This window comes from Rosa chinensis, chromosome 3, assembly GCF_002994745.2.
Source record: "Rosa chinensis cultivar Old Blush chromosome 3, RchiOBHm-V2, whole genome shotgun sequence".
Lineage (NCBI taxonomy): Eukaryota > Viridiplantae > Streptophyta > Magnoliopsida > Rosales > Rosaceae > Rosa > Rosa chinensis.
This window is the reverse complement of record NC_037090.1, coordinates 18,589,628-18,602,505: the sequence shown is the minus strand read 5'-3', so window position 1 is coordinate 18,602,505 and position 12,878 is coordinate 18,589,628. Positions and strand designations below refer to the sequence as shown.

The window sequence follows — 12,878 nt, the reverse complement described above, 5'->3', positions numbered from 1 at the left end:
AACCTCTCTGAAAAAAAAATCGCCGACATTAAACTACCTCTATTGCTTGGTTCTAAATGATTTGATAATGAAAAGTTACCCATACATATTGGATGGGTTACCAAAATTTCCAGTGTTCTTCAACGTCTCTGAAACAACAAATGAAGTAAAAGCAAAAGCCTCAAAGATGTACCCAAGTTACAGGCTAACATCTTTTCTTCCATAGACTCAAAAGCTTTCTATAATTAAGGTTACGTGATCTGCTCTACATCTCCAAGGAGCCCTTAAAAAATAAAAAGACTCGCATGAAAATCAGGAGACTTTACTTGCCCAACATCTGGTCTTAAAGCTTAACATTGCATTCGACACTGACGGCCATGAAGGTTCTTTAGCTTTGTAAGTTTCTTCCTCCTCTTTCGTGCCTCAGCGGCTGCAATGGCATCCGCTATTTTCCTACTGGGGTAGATGATTGGCTCACTATTCTTCTCAGGCAAGGAAGAAAACGGATGGCACGCTGTCGAAGACTTTTCAGTATTTGCACTGAAATCTGACTCCAGTCCATTCTCATGCTTTATAGTGGACGCAACTCCTCCATGGTTCAGCAAAGGAGAAAGAAATATCTCTCTAGATCCATTTTCTTTAGGGTGAAAGCCTGTATGTTGATCACCTCCATCGAGAGGAAACTGAGCTGGGTTTTCATTCAGATCAGTTCTTGGTCCAGCTTCCATCGAGCCAGAAGCTTCTGTGTCTAATCTAACAGGGAAAGTGGACTGGTTGTTGTCCAACTGTGCAGCAGTTCTTGAAGATGAACTAGCACTGCACTGATTATTAAAGAAAGCTCCTTCTTTTTTATTTTCCAGGCATGATGACTGAGGTTGGAGTCCATTCCCATTATCAAAATGAGGAAAGAACCAAGGACATGGAAATACATATAAGGGGGTTCTTGATCCGTTAACATTTATGGGGTTTCCTAGTTCATGAGAAGAATCAGCTGTACCATTACAGGGTAAAGAGATGTTTGATGGAGTGGCCATTGGGTTTTGTGGTACCTGTTGCAACTGAATGGAATTTGAAGATTGAATGATAGAAGGCCAGAAAACAGGTGTAAATGGTGGACGGTTAAACAAGAACAAAGGGGGATTCGTAGGTGAAGACGAAGGTATCTGGACATAGGCCGACATATTTTCATCCGGAGTTTCCTCAACCTCTGCTTTTCTCGCCTTAGCCATCTGCCAAATGGGAGAGCATGTCAAGCATGTGAAGTTTATTAATTTTATAAATCTCTTCCAAGTCGGACATACTTACCTGAACTTTTAAGAGCCTATTTGTTTCTTCCAAAGACTGATATTGTTTTAAGGCCAAATCCTTTTTCTTCTCAGTAAAAGAAGTCACCAAAAATGTGCATAAAGTTAGTAACATGATGTTAGATAAGCTCAAGAAAATCATATTCGGAAAATGAAGATAGTAACTGGTGGTTATAAATAATAGTGAGAGGATAAATATAGTTATCTGGGACCAAGACATACCCTTTTTAGACTTTCATTCTCCAATGCTAAATCTGCAGCTTTTTTAGTCAAATCCTCACATAGAGCCTGTGGACAAGCAAAGATGCATTATTTGTAAAAGTATCAATAATAGCAAAGAAAGCAATCTGCTTTATACATATAGCGGAATTTGATTAACAAAAAAAGTGACAACATACATGTTTTTTTGTGACTCATTTAATTTAGACAAGTGGCACATGGTGTACTGTCATATTACAATTAGCAGAGGCATTACTTGAACAGCAATGAAATCCAAACTTTCCAACACAGCCACATATAAATGCATCCATATCATGCAGTTATACCTGAGACTAACAAATGCAGCCTGTATTTTTTATTTGTAATATATGATTGTTTAACCAGAGGGAAGAAAAACCACGACATTTTGGGATTTACCAACAGAAAATTACTTATCATTGCTAAGCCCAAACAGACCAATTATAATTGCTAGATCTTACGACAGGACCACAGGTATCTTTGATTTTACTTCATAGCCACCTCATAGTTTAATAGTTCTGTGTAGCAAAAGTCATTTGTTATTTTATCATCAGAACAAGTTTAATATTGTGTAGAGGAAACTAATTTATTATAAGCTTTCTTTTGTTACTCGGAGGTCTGAACAGAAATGATCCAAAAAGATGTACTTAAGATTCTGAAAAGAAATGATCCAAAAAGATGTACTTAAGATACGGAAATAGCAGAGTACCAACAGCTTACCTGCCTTCGGCGAATTGTCTGCCTAGCTGACTCTCTGTTGGCCAAGATTCTGCGTATTCTCCGTTCTTCTTTTTCCTCCTGAACATATGAAAAGATTAATTAAACCTATAAAAGAAAAAGTAGTTACATAATCTCACTGGAAATGAAGGATCAAAAGTTTGTTGTACCTCAGTGAGATTTCGCCTTGACTTAGTGCAGCTAAATGATGGATAACTTGTAGTGCAGATAGGAGTTGAAGTGGTCAATTCTGCATCGTGCTCGAACTTTGCAATCTTTTTGTTCATAACCAGCTCAGTCTTCACCGGTTCTCCAACCACATTTGTGCACACCCTTTCACATTGCGCTGGACCTATTACTGCTTGATCCTGCTATAGACAAAAATATTTCTCAAGTCCTGCAGAAAATAATGCAATTTGGTGATAGAGCCATATAGATTCGGGTAGTACAATTTTCACATAGTTTCATTCCATTATCATACTGACTAATCACAAGTAGGAAAATCCAGATGATGGTGTAGTCCGCATACGTGAAAATGAATGTTTCCAAATTGACAATGGCCAAAACCCCAATACAATGTACATCATTCGCTCCATTTCCAGAGCTAATATCACTAAATTTTGGGCCTCTTATCTGATCAATTACACTCAAAAGGCGTAGGTTCATATTAATGCTAAAATTTTATTGTCTGGTTTCTAGGCTCATTGGTCAGAATTACCAAATACTCACCATTTTTGTCCCGCCATATGGGCTTTTCTAAAATCTAAGCTTAATTTAGGAACAAAGTTGTTCTCTTTTCGCACAGTTACTTACTCCGAATCTTTGGAATTTACTAATTCAGGACAAACAGTCATTTTCCTTTTCTTCTCTTAAAACAAAAAAAAAACAAAAACAAAAAACAAAATAGAAATTAGAAACGAATACACACAATATAATATAATGGATAACAACAAGTGAAAGCTTAACATAAACGAACCTGAGGAAGATCCGGGCAGGCGGGAACCGGGTTCGAACCGGACAGCGTAGGCGGAGACTCGCTCTTGACTCGCTTCTTGGCTCTCTTCCCCTTCAGCCCCCAATTTCCAGCGGATTCGGCGCCGCTATTCTCCCTCATCGCCAAATGCGCCAAATCCGCCAGCGCCTCCGCCGCCTCCAGCTCCTCCTTCACCATCATCGGATCCGCCTCCCCTCCGCCGCCCCCCGACGACGACGACGACGACGCCTCCGCCGCCCCGGCCTCGGAAGAAGAGCTCGCAAAAGACGGCGTCGTCGTCTCGGAACAAACCATTTCACCAAAAAGAGATCGAGAGAGAGAGAGAGAGAATAAGAAGATAAGAGAGTGTTTTGAGTCTATGAATTAGTTGTTGTGTGCTGTTTCTTCAGGACGCGGTAAGCTAAGTGAAGCAGAGAGGAGAGAGAGGAAGGGGTTTATTACTGGCTCTCGCAGGCAAAAGCCCACAGAATGTGAGAGCGTGCCACTTGTCAAGCCACCTCAGGCCACGGCGCCTTCGCGGAATCGAACCCCTATATCTCCGCTCGCCACGTTTCGCTTTAGCCTGTTGCGAGCGTGCGAGGGGGTTCGCGCGTGCGAGGGGAGGTGAGGCGGAGGACACGTGGCGAGGTACGGGGGTGACCAGGTGGATCTGGGATTACATTGGGCTTCGGGTGGTGTGCCTGGGTGGATACGTGGAGGGCAGTGGAGCGGGGGAGGTGAGTGTTTTTTTTTTTTTTTTACTGTGGGGGTGAAAAAAGGGTGGGACAGGGAGTTACTTTGACAACTGAAGTGAAAGCAGGGTTACAGCTGTTACCACTTGGTACTTTATCACTGTTCTGCCTGCCGTGTACTTTTGTCCTTGTTTAACCACCTTTCTCAAATTTCCTCCTTTGGTCAATTTTGGTAAACAGTCATTTGGGGATTCAATAGCCCAACTCTGGTCAAAGCCCAAATGTAAATCTCAACTCCTTTTCTAGTTTGAGAAATCATATTGTGATTCGGAATTCGTGTTTATTGTTGTTTGAGCCTAAAAGTAGAGCCAAAACAATTGTGATTCGAAAAATAATATATCATGAAGTAACGAGTGTTACCTTATTTGAGAAATTATATTAGGTCCTTTTAGATGTGTTAAATTTCTCATTTCATATTGTGAATTACGTATTTGGTGTGACGTCGCAACATTGTGATCGATTGTGAAAATAATACACCATAACTAATAAGTGTCACATTATTTGAGAAAAAGATGTGTTAAATTTATTCCATATTATGAATCACGTAACTTCTGGAATGCAGTAAACAAAGGAAGTTATCTTTTGGTTTGTATCTATAAGGTGTTATCAAGACTCTCGGGATTATCTATTATTAGTAGCATGTGGAAAGAGGCAATTAGTATGGTTTGCTCATTTGACTTATGGTATCTGTAACTGCTTTGGGATAGATCTTATGTTCCCCTCAATGTATGTTTTTCAATTGACTAAACGAAAATTCTCTCATTCTTTCAAAAAAAAAAATGAAATTAATAATGTCAGTCATTGTAATTATCATCATAATAATGAAATTAAAAAACACTGAATAATTCACGATCTGTTCTTAATAATTTTTCTTACTTATCATTGAGATTAAGTGTACTACGCTTTATTAAGAAAGTGACTTAATCATGAGAAAAAGAACTAAAAATACAAAAATAGATTTAGTTTAATTAAATCCAATGTACCCAACCAAATTAATAACCATAAAATTAGGAAAAAGTTTTTCATTTTCTGTATTTATTAGGTTCAATCAATACCACAGTACTGTCACTCACTGACACTATTAACCTCAGCCAACCCGGTGATTAATATGTGGCAGTAGAATTGCCTCGGACTTGACAAAGTAAGAAATGCTTAACAAAGTAACAAGTTAATGGTCGTCTTCTTGGACAGCCCCTTTCTCCATCTATAGAATTTATAGGATTTGATTTTGGTTTCCTTCTCTGCAATTGTCAGATTAGTTGAGATAATTAACAATGGCTTTACCTGGACTTAAGCAGCAGCTCCAGCACCTAATCGAATCCATGGTGAACGAGGTAAACAACCCTTCTTATTCTTATCTGTGTAATTGACCAGACCATGCCATTTATTTGAGTTGTTATCTTGAATCTTGATATATATTAAGCTGCTTAAGCTCTGTCAACTTTTCAGTTGTCAGGCATGATATATTTTTGGTTATCTAATATGATCATGAGAGCTCTGGTTTCAAAAACTCATAATTTGAAAATCTCCAACATCATCTAAAAATTTAACTTATCATTATTGATTATCATTTATAAACATTTTTGTTTATGTTTCTACGTGGATGATGAGATCATATTGACGATTTAAGCTTTTGGGTGGAGATTTGAATGAATTGATTATCATTCGTATGAAATCTCAGTCATTTATAGATGTCTCTGATTATGTCTCCACGTGTAAAATGAGATTGTATAACGTAATATATAAGTTTGTGAGTTTAGATTGAAGAAATAAATTATTGATGATATATAGTATGTCTCATCATTTAAAGATATCTTTGTTTATGATTTAACGTGCCAATTGAGACATCTTGGATCTAATGAAATATGATGAATTGAGACAGTATTTTGTCTATGAAACATCCTGAATATATTAACTTCTTCTTTTTTTCCCATCGCCTGGAAGGGACAAAAGAAACATCTTGTTCTTTCTTTAACAATTTCTAATCCCTAGTGGACCTCTCAGTAGGATTCGGACCCAAATGAAGTTCTGACCATCTGTCAAAGAAAAAAGAACAAAGGAATCTTGTAGGATTCCCAAGAAATTCTTCAATTTCTTCGTAAAGCAAATGCTTATTCATCTGCTTCTCACATTTCATGAATAGCTGGGACATTGAGGAATATCTAGAGAGGCATTTAGGGAATCGGTCTGATTCTATCTCTGTTCGTTCCGTTTGAAGAAAATAATGATCCAAATAATTAATCTTTCTTTTAGTTGTTGAATCTCTCTTTGACTAATCAATGTCTGATATTCTGAATCCTCATTACTAATGGAATCAAAACGATTTCTGGATTGATCAGAGGATCCTTTCAATTGGCTAGAATCCGTTACCTGAACAAAACTAGATCTTGTGGAATCATATTGAATATTTGATGATACATTCCATACCTTGCTAAAAAACTTATCCTTGTTTACCAACCACACATTGTCTAACCAATTCTCTCTCGATATGTTCCTCAAAAATCTGATTCGTACGAATTCTTCCCCCAACTAAAGAAGAATGAGGCTAGTTCAAATACCTCGGGTAAAATAAGAACAGCCCCCACATTCAAAGCGCCTTTTTACCATTAGCATGAACTTGTTTCACTTGCAGATCGTAAGAAATTCGAACAACTGCTTCAAATACAGTATCCGGAAGTACACAGCCGTCGCTTCTCGTGGATTTTCATAACTCTCCTGTGCAAAAATGGGATAGGCATTTGAAATAGGTCCTTGGGTTATTATATATATGATGAGCGATAGGAAAATAGATCGAGTAACCTCTTTCTTTATCGACAAAAAGGTTTTCTTAGTTTGCATGGTTCAATCATTTATCCTTTCTACAATAAAATTAGGTAGGTCGGTAGTAGAGTTCCCTATCTATAATCTATAATTTTGTTACTTACTGAAATAATTTCTCACATGAGAGATTAAGTTTATGAATCTCGAATTAGTGCATAAGTTATCGTTTATAGTATATCTTTGTTTATGTCTTCACATCTGTCAATGGTACTGTGATATTTGTTGTACATTTATTTTACATTTAATTGAACTAAAATTACAATCTAATTGAACTAAAATCACTTCATTGACAACAAAGTTACCACATTTATTTTACACTCTATACATATAATTGAACCAAAATTCCAACATCAACAACAAATTGTTCTCAAACTTGTAACAATATTCTAAATGAAGTAATTACCTCAAATAGAACTAAGACTACACAAAAAAAAATGACTCACGTACGTTACCATAGTGACAACAAATTTGTTGTAATTTATCGTCATATATATAAATGTGTGTATGACATATAGGTAGATACCGTAGAATTTTCCCCACAGTGATGACTTAAATTTTTTGGGCTATTTTGAATTAAATAATATTATGATATATTATGTCTCCATATGAACAATGAGGCTGCACATGACGGCTTGGTAGGTCTCGATTTTTATTCCACTGGTTTAACATTAACGAAATAAATTAGTTGTGTAAATTTTTATATACATAGCTACACGATCCTCTACTGCAGTAGTATTCAGTTTTGATGTTCACCAGTACAATACAGATTATTTAGATTAGATATATAGGAAAGAGCATGTGTAGGTTCTACTGAGATACTAAAAATCACATAGCCTTTAAGGGACTTCTCAAATTCTATATGCAGGGTATCTTAGTTGAACAGCAGTTTGCTCAAGTGCAAGAGTTGAAAACTTCAGACAATCCTAATTTTGTTTCCCAAATCCTCAACGATTTCTGTGATGGCGCAGAGACAAGTATAACTAATTTGAATAAGTTTCTGTAATCTCTCAACCTCCAGATGCTATTTTTTTCATATGGTTATCCATTTGTGCAGAACTCTATCCCCTATCCAACTTGAACTTTGCTCATTATTTCAGTTGTCAACTTCTTGCAGATGTGAAGAACAAGTTGAATTTGACAAGTTAGATACAAGTATTCATCTTTTAAAAGGAAGTAGCTCAAGGTAAGTTATGATCCTTTATTTTCTTACACGAAATCCCGATATTGCTAGATTCTCTAGTGTTCTTTGAGCTGATATCAGATTAAACATTAAACCCCATTTCCCATTTTATATCGTACAAATGTTAGAAATTTGAGCGCATTATGTAACTCTAGGAGTATTACTCAATTTTTCTCTATTTGGTTCTCCAGCATTGGAGCATATCAAATGCGTCTTGCTACTGTTGACCTTGTTAAAGCTGTTGATGAAAAGGACAAGGAAATGTGAGAACTCGAAATGAGCATTTCTCATTCTCTGCCTTTGTAATATGGATTAAATTTTCTTAATTTATGTTTCTTCTACTTTCGTGCTCTCCTTTTCATATATGAACAATAAGTGCTACTTCAATAGATTGGTATGTATCCTTACAGGTCCTTGGAGGCCTTGAAGAAAGTCACACATGAGTACCTGAGAATACAGTACAAATTGCAGACCATTATTCAGGTAATACATTATACTTTACTAAATGGCATGAAAAGATTGATTTATTTCCTTAATCTTGTAGCAATTTCTCTCGAAGTTTAGCTAAGCAGAATTATAAAATGCTTGCATTCTGTTGGGTGTTCTTGCTTGAGATACATACACTATAAGGCATTAATGACTTGTTCTTGAACTTTTGGGTGGTGCAGCTGGAGAACAAGATGTATGATATTGAATCCAAACCACTATTACATGATGGAAATTGTGCAGCAGGGCCTTCATATACAAAAGATATATGAAAACTGTATCCAGTATTCAATTTTCCAGATGAAGTTTTCTATTGTTCTGAATGGTGAGAGTTCTTTCTAGATTAGACTAAATGTATTCAGCAAAGATCTCATATGAGATGTGACTACATTTTTACATATCTAATTATTTATCTCCTTTATGAGGCACATATAATTTCTAATTTCTAATTATCCAACTCCATCTTTATGAGATTATCCATCTCATTTTACATATCTAATTATCTAATCATTCATTGGTCTCGACTCTCACAGGATCGCTGGTTGCATAATTTCTAAAGACATGCATGCGAGACATTTGCTTCCTTTTTCCTTTTTTCTTTGTTTACTTTCTTAAAATGGGCCAAGTGATACTACCAAACCAATTTCATGTTTTTAAAAGTTCTTCTGGAATCTGAGTTATCTGACTGAATGATTTAGTTGCTCTTGTTAAATATTGACTTGTTGGTGATGGAGGTTTGTAGCTCTAATGGTTTGAGAGTATCCATCTATTTACACCAAATACCTGAGTCCAATAATTCCTGCTCCAGATACGGTTTCGTCGATGCAAGGAGAGCAGGATGAAGCATTAGAGCACTAGTTACCATTTCACAATTAAAGACACATCTGGGTTAACCAAATAAATCATTTCCACAACATTTACTGATTGCGCTGTGGACGTCTTTGCAGAGCATTATGTTTAACATGCAATCAGCAAAATTTTATGAATAGGTTTTTTAGTCGCTTTTGTTTCACATTCCCAACTAGGAATGAGATGTCACACAAGAATGCATACACCCGTGACATCTTAATAACTGCCGTCGATGCTGACATTTGTGAAGCCCACAGGTGTCATACTTCACCAAGGCTGACTTTTCACCATAGTGGGCAAAACAGAACCAGAACCAGTACCAGTGACCGTGAAACATGATATTGACGAAAAGATGTAACTAACATAACGCAAATACCATTCTAAAAGTTGACAGTAAACTGATGAGATTTAATTATTCTACATTCGCTAAAACATCCATTAGGCAAAGTGCATAAAACTAGTGATGATATGTTCAATCACCAGAGGTCAAATCACCATGGTTGATATCTGAGGTGGAAATGGATGTAGGCGATGCGGGACCAGATGTAGGTGCGAGACCAGATGTAGATGTAGGTGATGCAAGACCAGCAAACCTCCTATAGGATGGTGTTTGGGGTGTTCGTGGAGATAGATTGACGAACTCCAAGGCCTGCGTTCTCAGTTCTACTGGATAATCAGCAACACAACCAATTCTTGGTCCAGCTCCCGTTGACCACTTGAGGGAGAGTTGATGCCCAAGTTGGTATGATTTGGCTTGCTTCTTGGAGTTGATCCTCTGCAGTATCTTGTTCTGAGGCACTTCAGCTCTTGGACTCTGAAGACCGCCAGATAAAGTCCTTTGGTAATTAGTTTTGGTGTCTGTCTTGGGCACTTCAGTGGATTCTAAGACTTCGGTTTTCTCAACTTCTTCTGGTATCTCAGGTTCACTAGGAGCTTCAGAGTTGGTTGGAAATTCAAATGTAGTCCCCCTTTTAATAGACTTGCCATCATCATACTTATCTGAATCTTCATTTGCCTTGCGTATCTTGTAAAAGAAAGTTGAAAGATACCATCAGCCAAATGCAGGTTAATGAGTCTGAAAAATAAAACAACATTCTCCATATTCACCCAGGTTAAAAAAATTAGCAGAACAGCGTTTTAGAACAACTCATTTTCACAATTACCTCAACTTCATCAAGGTTCACACCATTTTCCTTGAGAAAGGATAAGAAGCTATCAAGACGGTCATCAGTTGGTCGATAGTGTCCACTATATGCAGAAATGGACTGCAAATACAATGCCACAAGGATCAGATACTATAGACCAAAATATTACTTGTGCATGGTAACTTTCTTCTGTTTGTATAGAGATGGAAGATAGCTGCTGAAATACTGTACCTTCAGAATTCCATGCGTTGCTGCTAGCCTTCCGGCAGCTATTGTTGCTCCTCCAGCCAAGAAGCTAGAATGATGGAAAACTCCTTTCTTTTTCTGGAAATAATAAAATATGTATCAGTTGTTTTGGAAGAAACTAAGGACTTGTTTAAACATGATCATAAAAAAAGGAAATATTCCTAATGTAACTCTTACTTCACCAGCATAGAGTTTCTTAGTGGTGCTCATAACAAAGATCCACTTAGCTTTCGATCCCTCATTTGTATCAAGTAGCTCTCCAGTTTGTGAGTGAATAATTTGCCCATCAGCAACAACGTACTCGTAATGTATTCTCTCGTGCTAAACTCAACAACCACAGACACAAGCAGACAAAAGGAAATTCAAATAAAGAAATAAAAAAAGAAAAACATGCATAGCAGGATAAGCATAAATGGGGTAAAATTTTGAAGTCATGAAAGAAAACAAATGCATTGCATAGAAAACTCAATAATCAAAAACTATAATGAACTGATCACAGAAGCACCTACAGGTCCAAGATATCTAATGCATTGCTGTCGAAGCTCTGATCTTGGGCACTTCTTGAGATCAAGCTCTTTGCCATCTCCTATATCCAACCTGCAAATAAAGGAAGGAACATTCAGCAATTGCCTTGACCTATTTCTTTTCCTTCTTTAAAGTTCTATGACTAAATGACAAGCCACTATTAACAATCCAAGAAAAAGATAAGCTACTTTCTTCCTTTATATATGTATTTGAAGTCTTTAACTTTTTTGTTCATTCAGTGCTTTAAATCTTCAGCTAAAGGATATTATGCATGAAGTGAAAGCTTCTTCTTCCAAAATAAATAATTAAGAAGGGCCTATATATAGCCTATAATTTTCAAAAGCAACTTCAAGGGCTTTGGCTTTAGCTCACAGACAGAAACAAAAAAGAAATGGTAATTTTTGCTTACCAGTAAAAAAATGGCTGGCCAGCATCTGCTTTACACCATTCTTCATAATACACATGCAAGCTATGCCCATACCTGTGCCTTGGATCAATCTACAAAACCCAAAATCTCATTCAGAAAAATACATAAAAAAACCAAATGATACTGAAAATAAAAATGAAACAAATAGACAAAATAATTACAGCTTCAATCCAGTGCTGAAAAGCCAGTTTCTGGGCTTTGGCGTCTTTAGACAATCCCTTGCCCACCTGCCAAAAAGACCAAAACTTTTACCTCATAATTTAACCCCAAACAGTCTTTTCAGATATTTACGAGCAAAATATCCAAAATTTAACCCAGAAATTAAAAATTAGTTCTTTATCAAATAGACCAAGAGAGAAAACCAGACCTTAGAAGCATTCAAGCTATAACGTTTCCAGCGTGAAGCCGCAGATTCGGGCTTCAAGAAATTAAAGAAAGAAATGGTACTGTGGTTCAGTCTCGCATAGTCTATCGCTTGCCACCTGTAGTAAAAACCCCTCACTTCTCAGTAAATAAAATTAAATCCAAAGATCAAAAATTGGCTAAAACCATGATTCAAGAAGCACTGACCAGAGCTCTTCAGCCACGACGGCGGAGTCAGCCAACCTGCGCCGGGTCCGGTAACTCCTGTACACCTTCTGCAGCTTCACCGCCGCTTTCTTGGACCGCTCTCCCCCCGGCGCGTCCACCTCACTCGCCTTGGGACTCGCGGCCTCGCATTTGGGAGACATTTCGGAGCTGGGAAAGTCGCGGGAATCGAGGACGCCGTTGGGGGAGTAGGAGAATGGCTTCGACTGGAGATGGTCGAAACCCGAGAGGCTCTGGGTCTGAACCTCCATTCGTGATGAGGAAGAATTGCTAGGCCTCAAAATGGTCTCTGGGTTTTGAAGAGAGAAAGTCCACGGTGGAGAAGAGAAGAGAGGAGAAGATGAGTTGGGGGAGTGCGAGAGAGTTGAGGAGCTGCTAAGTATAAATATTGTGGGGTGGTTTTACCGGGAAACCTACCTGTCAGCTTTTAATGGTTTTTAATATTGGAGGGTGGGAGAGTGTGCGGCACGCGCCTTGGTGCACAGATTCGGATTGGCTACTCACGTCACTGTGAAGTCTGGAAGACTGAGAGGAAACAGGGATGTGTCTCATGGATTTATACAGGGAATGTGGGGAAGAAGGGAGGGGTGTGATTCACGTGGTTTGGACTTTTCGATCAGGGTTTGTTGCAAATTTGCGATTCCACGGCA

At 37.7% G+C, this 12,878-nt stretch overlaps 3 protein-coding genes across 5 annotated transcripts; 1 reads left to right on the top strand and 2 right to left on the bottom strand.

Moving 5' to 3' along the window:
- Positions 1 to 43: 43 nt before the first annotated feature.
- LOC112191428 lies at positions 44 to 3,740 on the bottom strand. Of its 3 annotated transcripts, none has more exons than XM_024330776.2 (6): positions 3,214 to 3,740; positions 2,408 to 2,608; positions 2,241 to 2,318; positions 1,506 to 1,571; positions 1,285 to 1,350; positions 44 to 1,208 (listed from the first exon to the last, which is right to left on the bottom strand). In XM_024330776.2, the coding sequence occupies exons 1-6, from the start codon at positions 3,523 to 3,525 to the stop codon at positions 330 to 332; spliced, it is 1,602 nt and encodes a 533-aa protein (XP_024186544.1). In that variant the 5' UTR covers positions 3,526 to 3,740; the 3' UTR covers positions 44 to 329. The 3 variants fall into 3 exon arrangements, with proteins under 3 accessions (XP_024186544.1, XP_024186545.1, XP_024186546.1); XM_024330777.2 differs by having other exon boundaries at positions 2,408 to 2,605; positions 3,214 to 3,739; XM_024330778.2 differs by lacking the exon at positions 3,214 to 3,740 and adding an exon at positions 2,967 to 3,157.
- Positions 3,741 to 5,236: 1,496 nt separating this feature from the next.
- Positions 5,237 to 8,720, top strand: LOC112194229 (histidine-containing phosphotransfer protein 2). The gene is made up of 6 exons (XM_040516984.1): positions 5,237 to 5,296; positions 7,648 to 7,781; positions 7,897 to 7,965; positions 8,154 to 8,225; positions 8,373 to 8,445; positions 8,631 to 8,720. The coding sequence occupies exons 1-6, from the start codon at positions 5,237 to 5,239 to the stop codon at positions 8,718 to 8,720; spliced, it is 498 nt and encodes a 165-aa protein (XP_040372918.1).
- A 918-nt stretch (positions 8,721 to 9,638) lies between these two features.
- Positions 9,639 to 12,630, bottom strand: LOC112193919 (IQ domain-containing protein IQM3). The gene is made up of 9 exons (XM_024334182.2): positions 12,211 to 12,630; positions 12,008 to 12,122; positions 11,802 to 11,867; positions 11,623 to 11,711; positions 11,198 to 11,285; positions 10,866 to 11,009; positions 10,674 to 10,766; positions 10,461 to 10,562; positions 9,639 to 10,321 (listed from the first exon to the last, which is right to left on the bottom strand). The coding sequence occupies exons 1-9, from the start codon at positions 12,477 to 12,479 to the stop codon at positions 9,770 to 9,772; spliced, it is 1,518 nt and encodes a 505-aa protein (XP_024189950.1). The 5' UTR covers positions 12,480 to 12,630; the 3' UTR covers positions 9,639 to 9,769.
- Between the last annotated feature and the right edge of the window lie 248 nt (positions 12,631 to 12,878).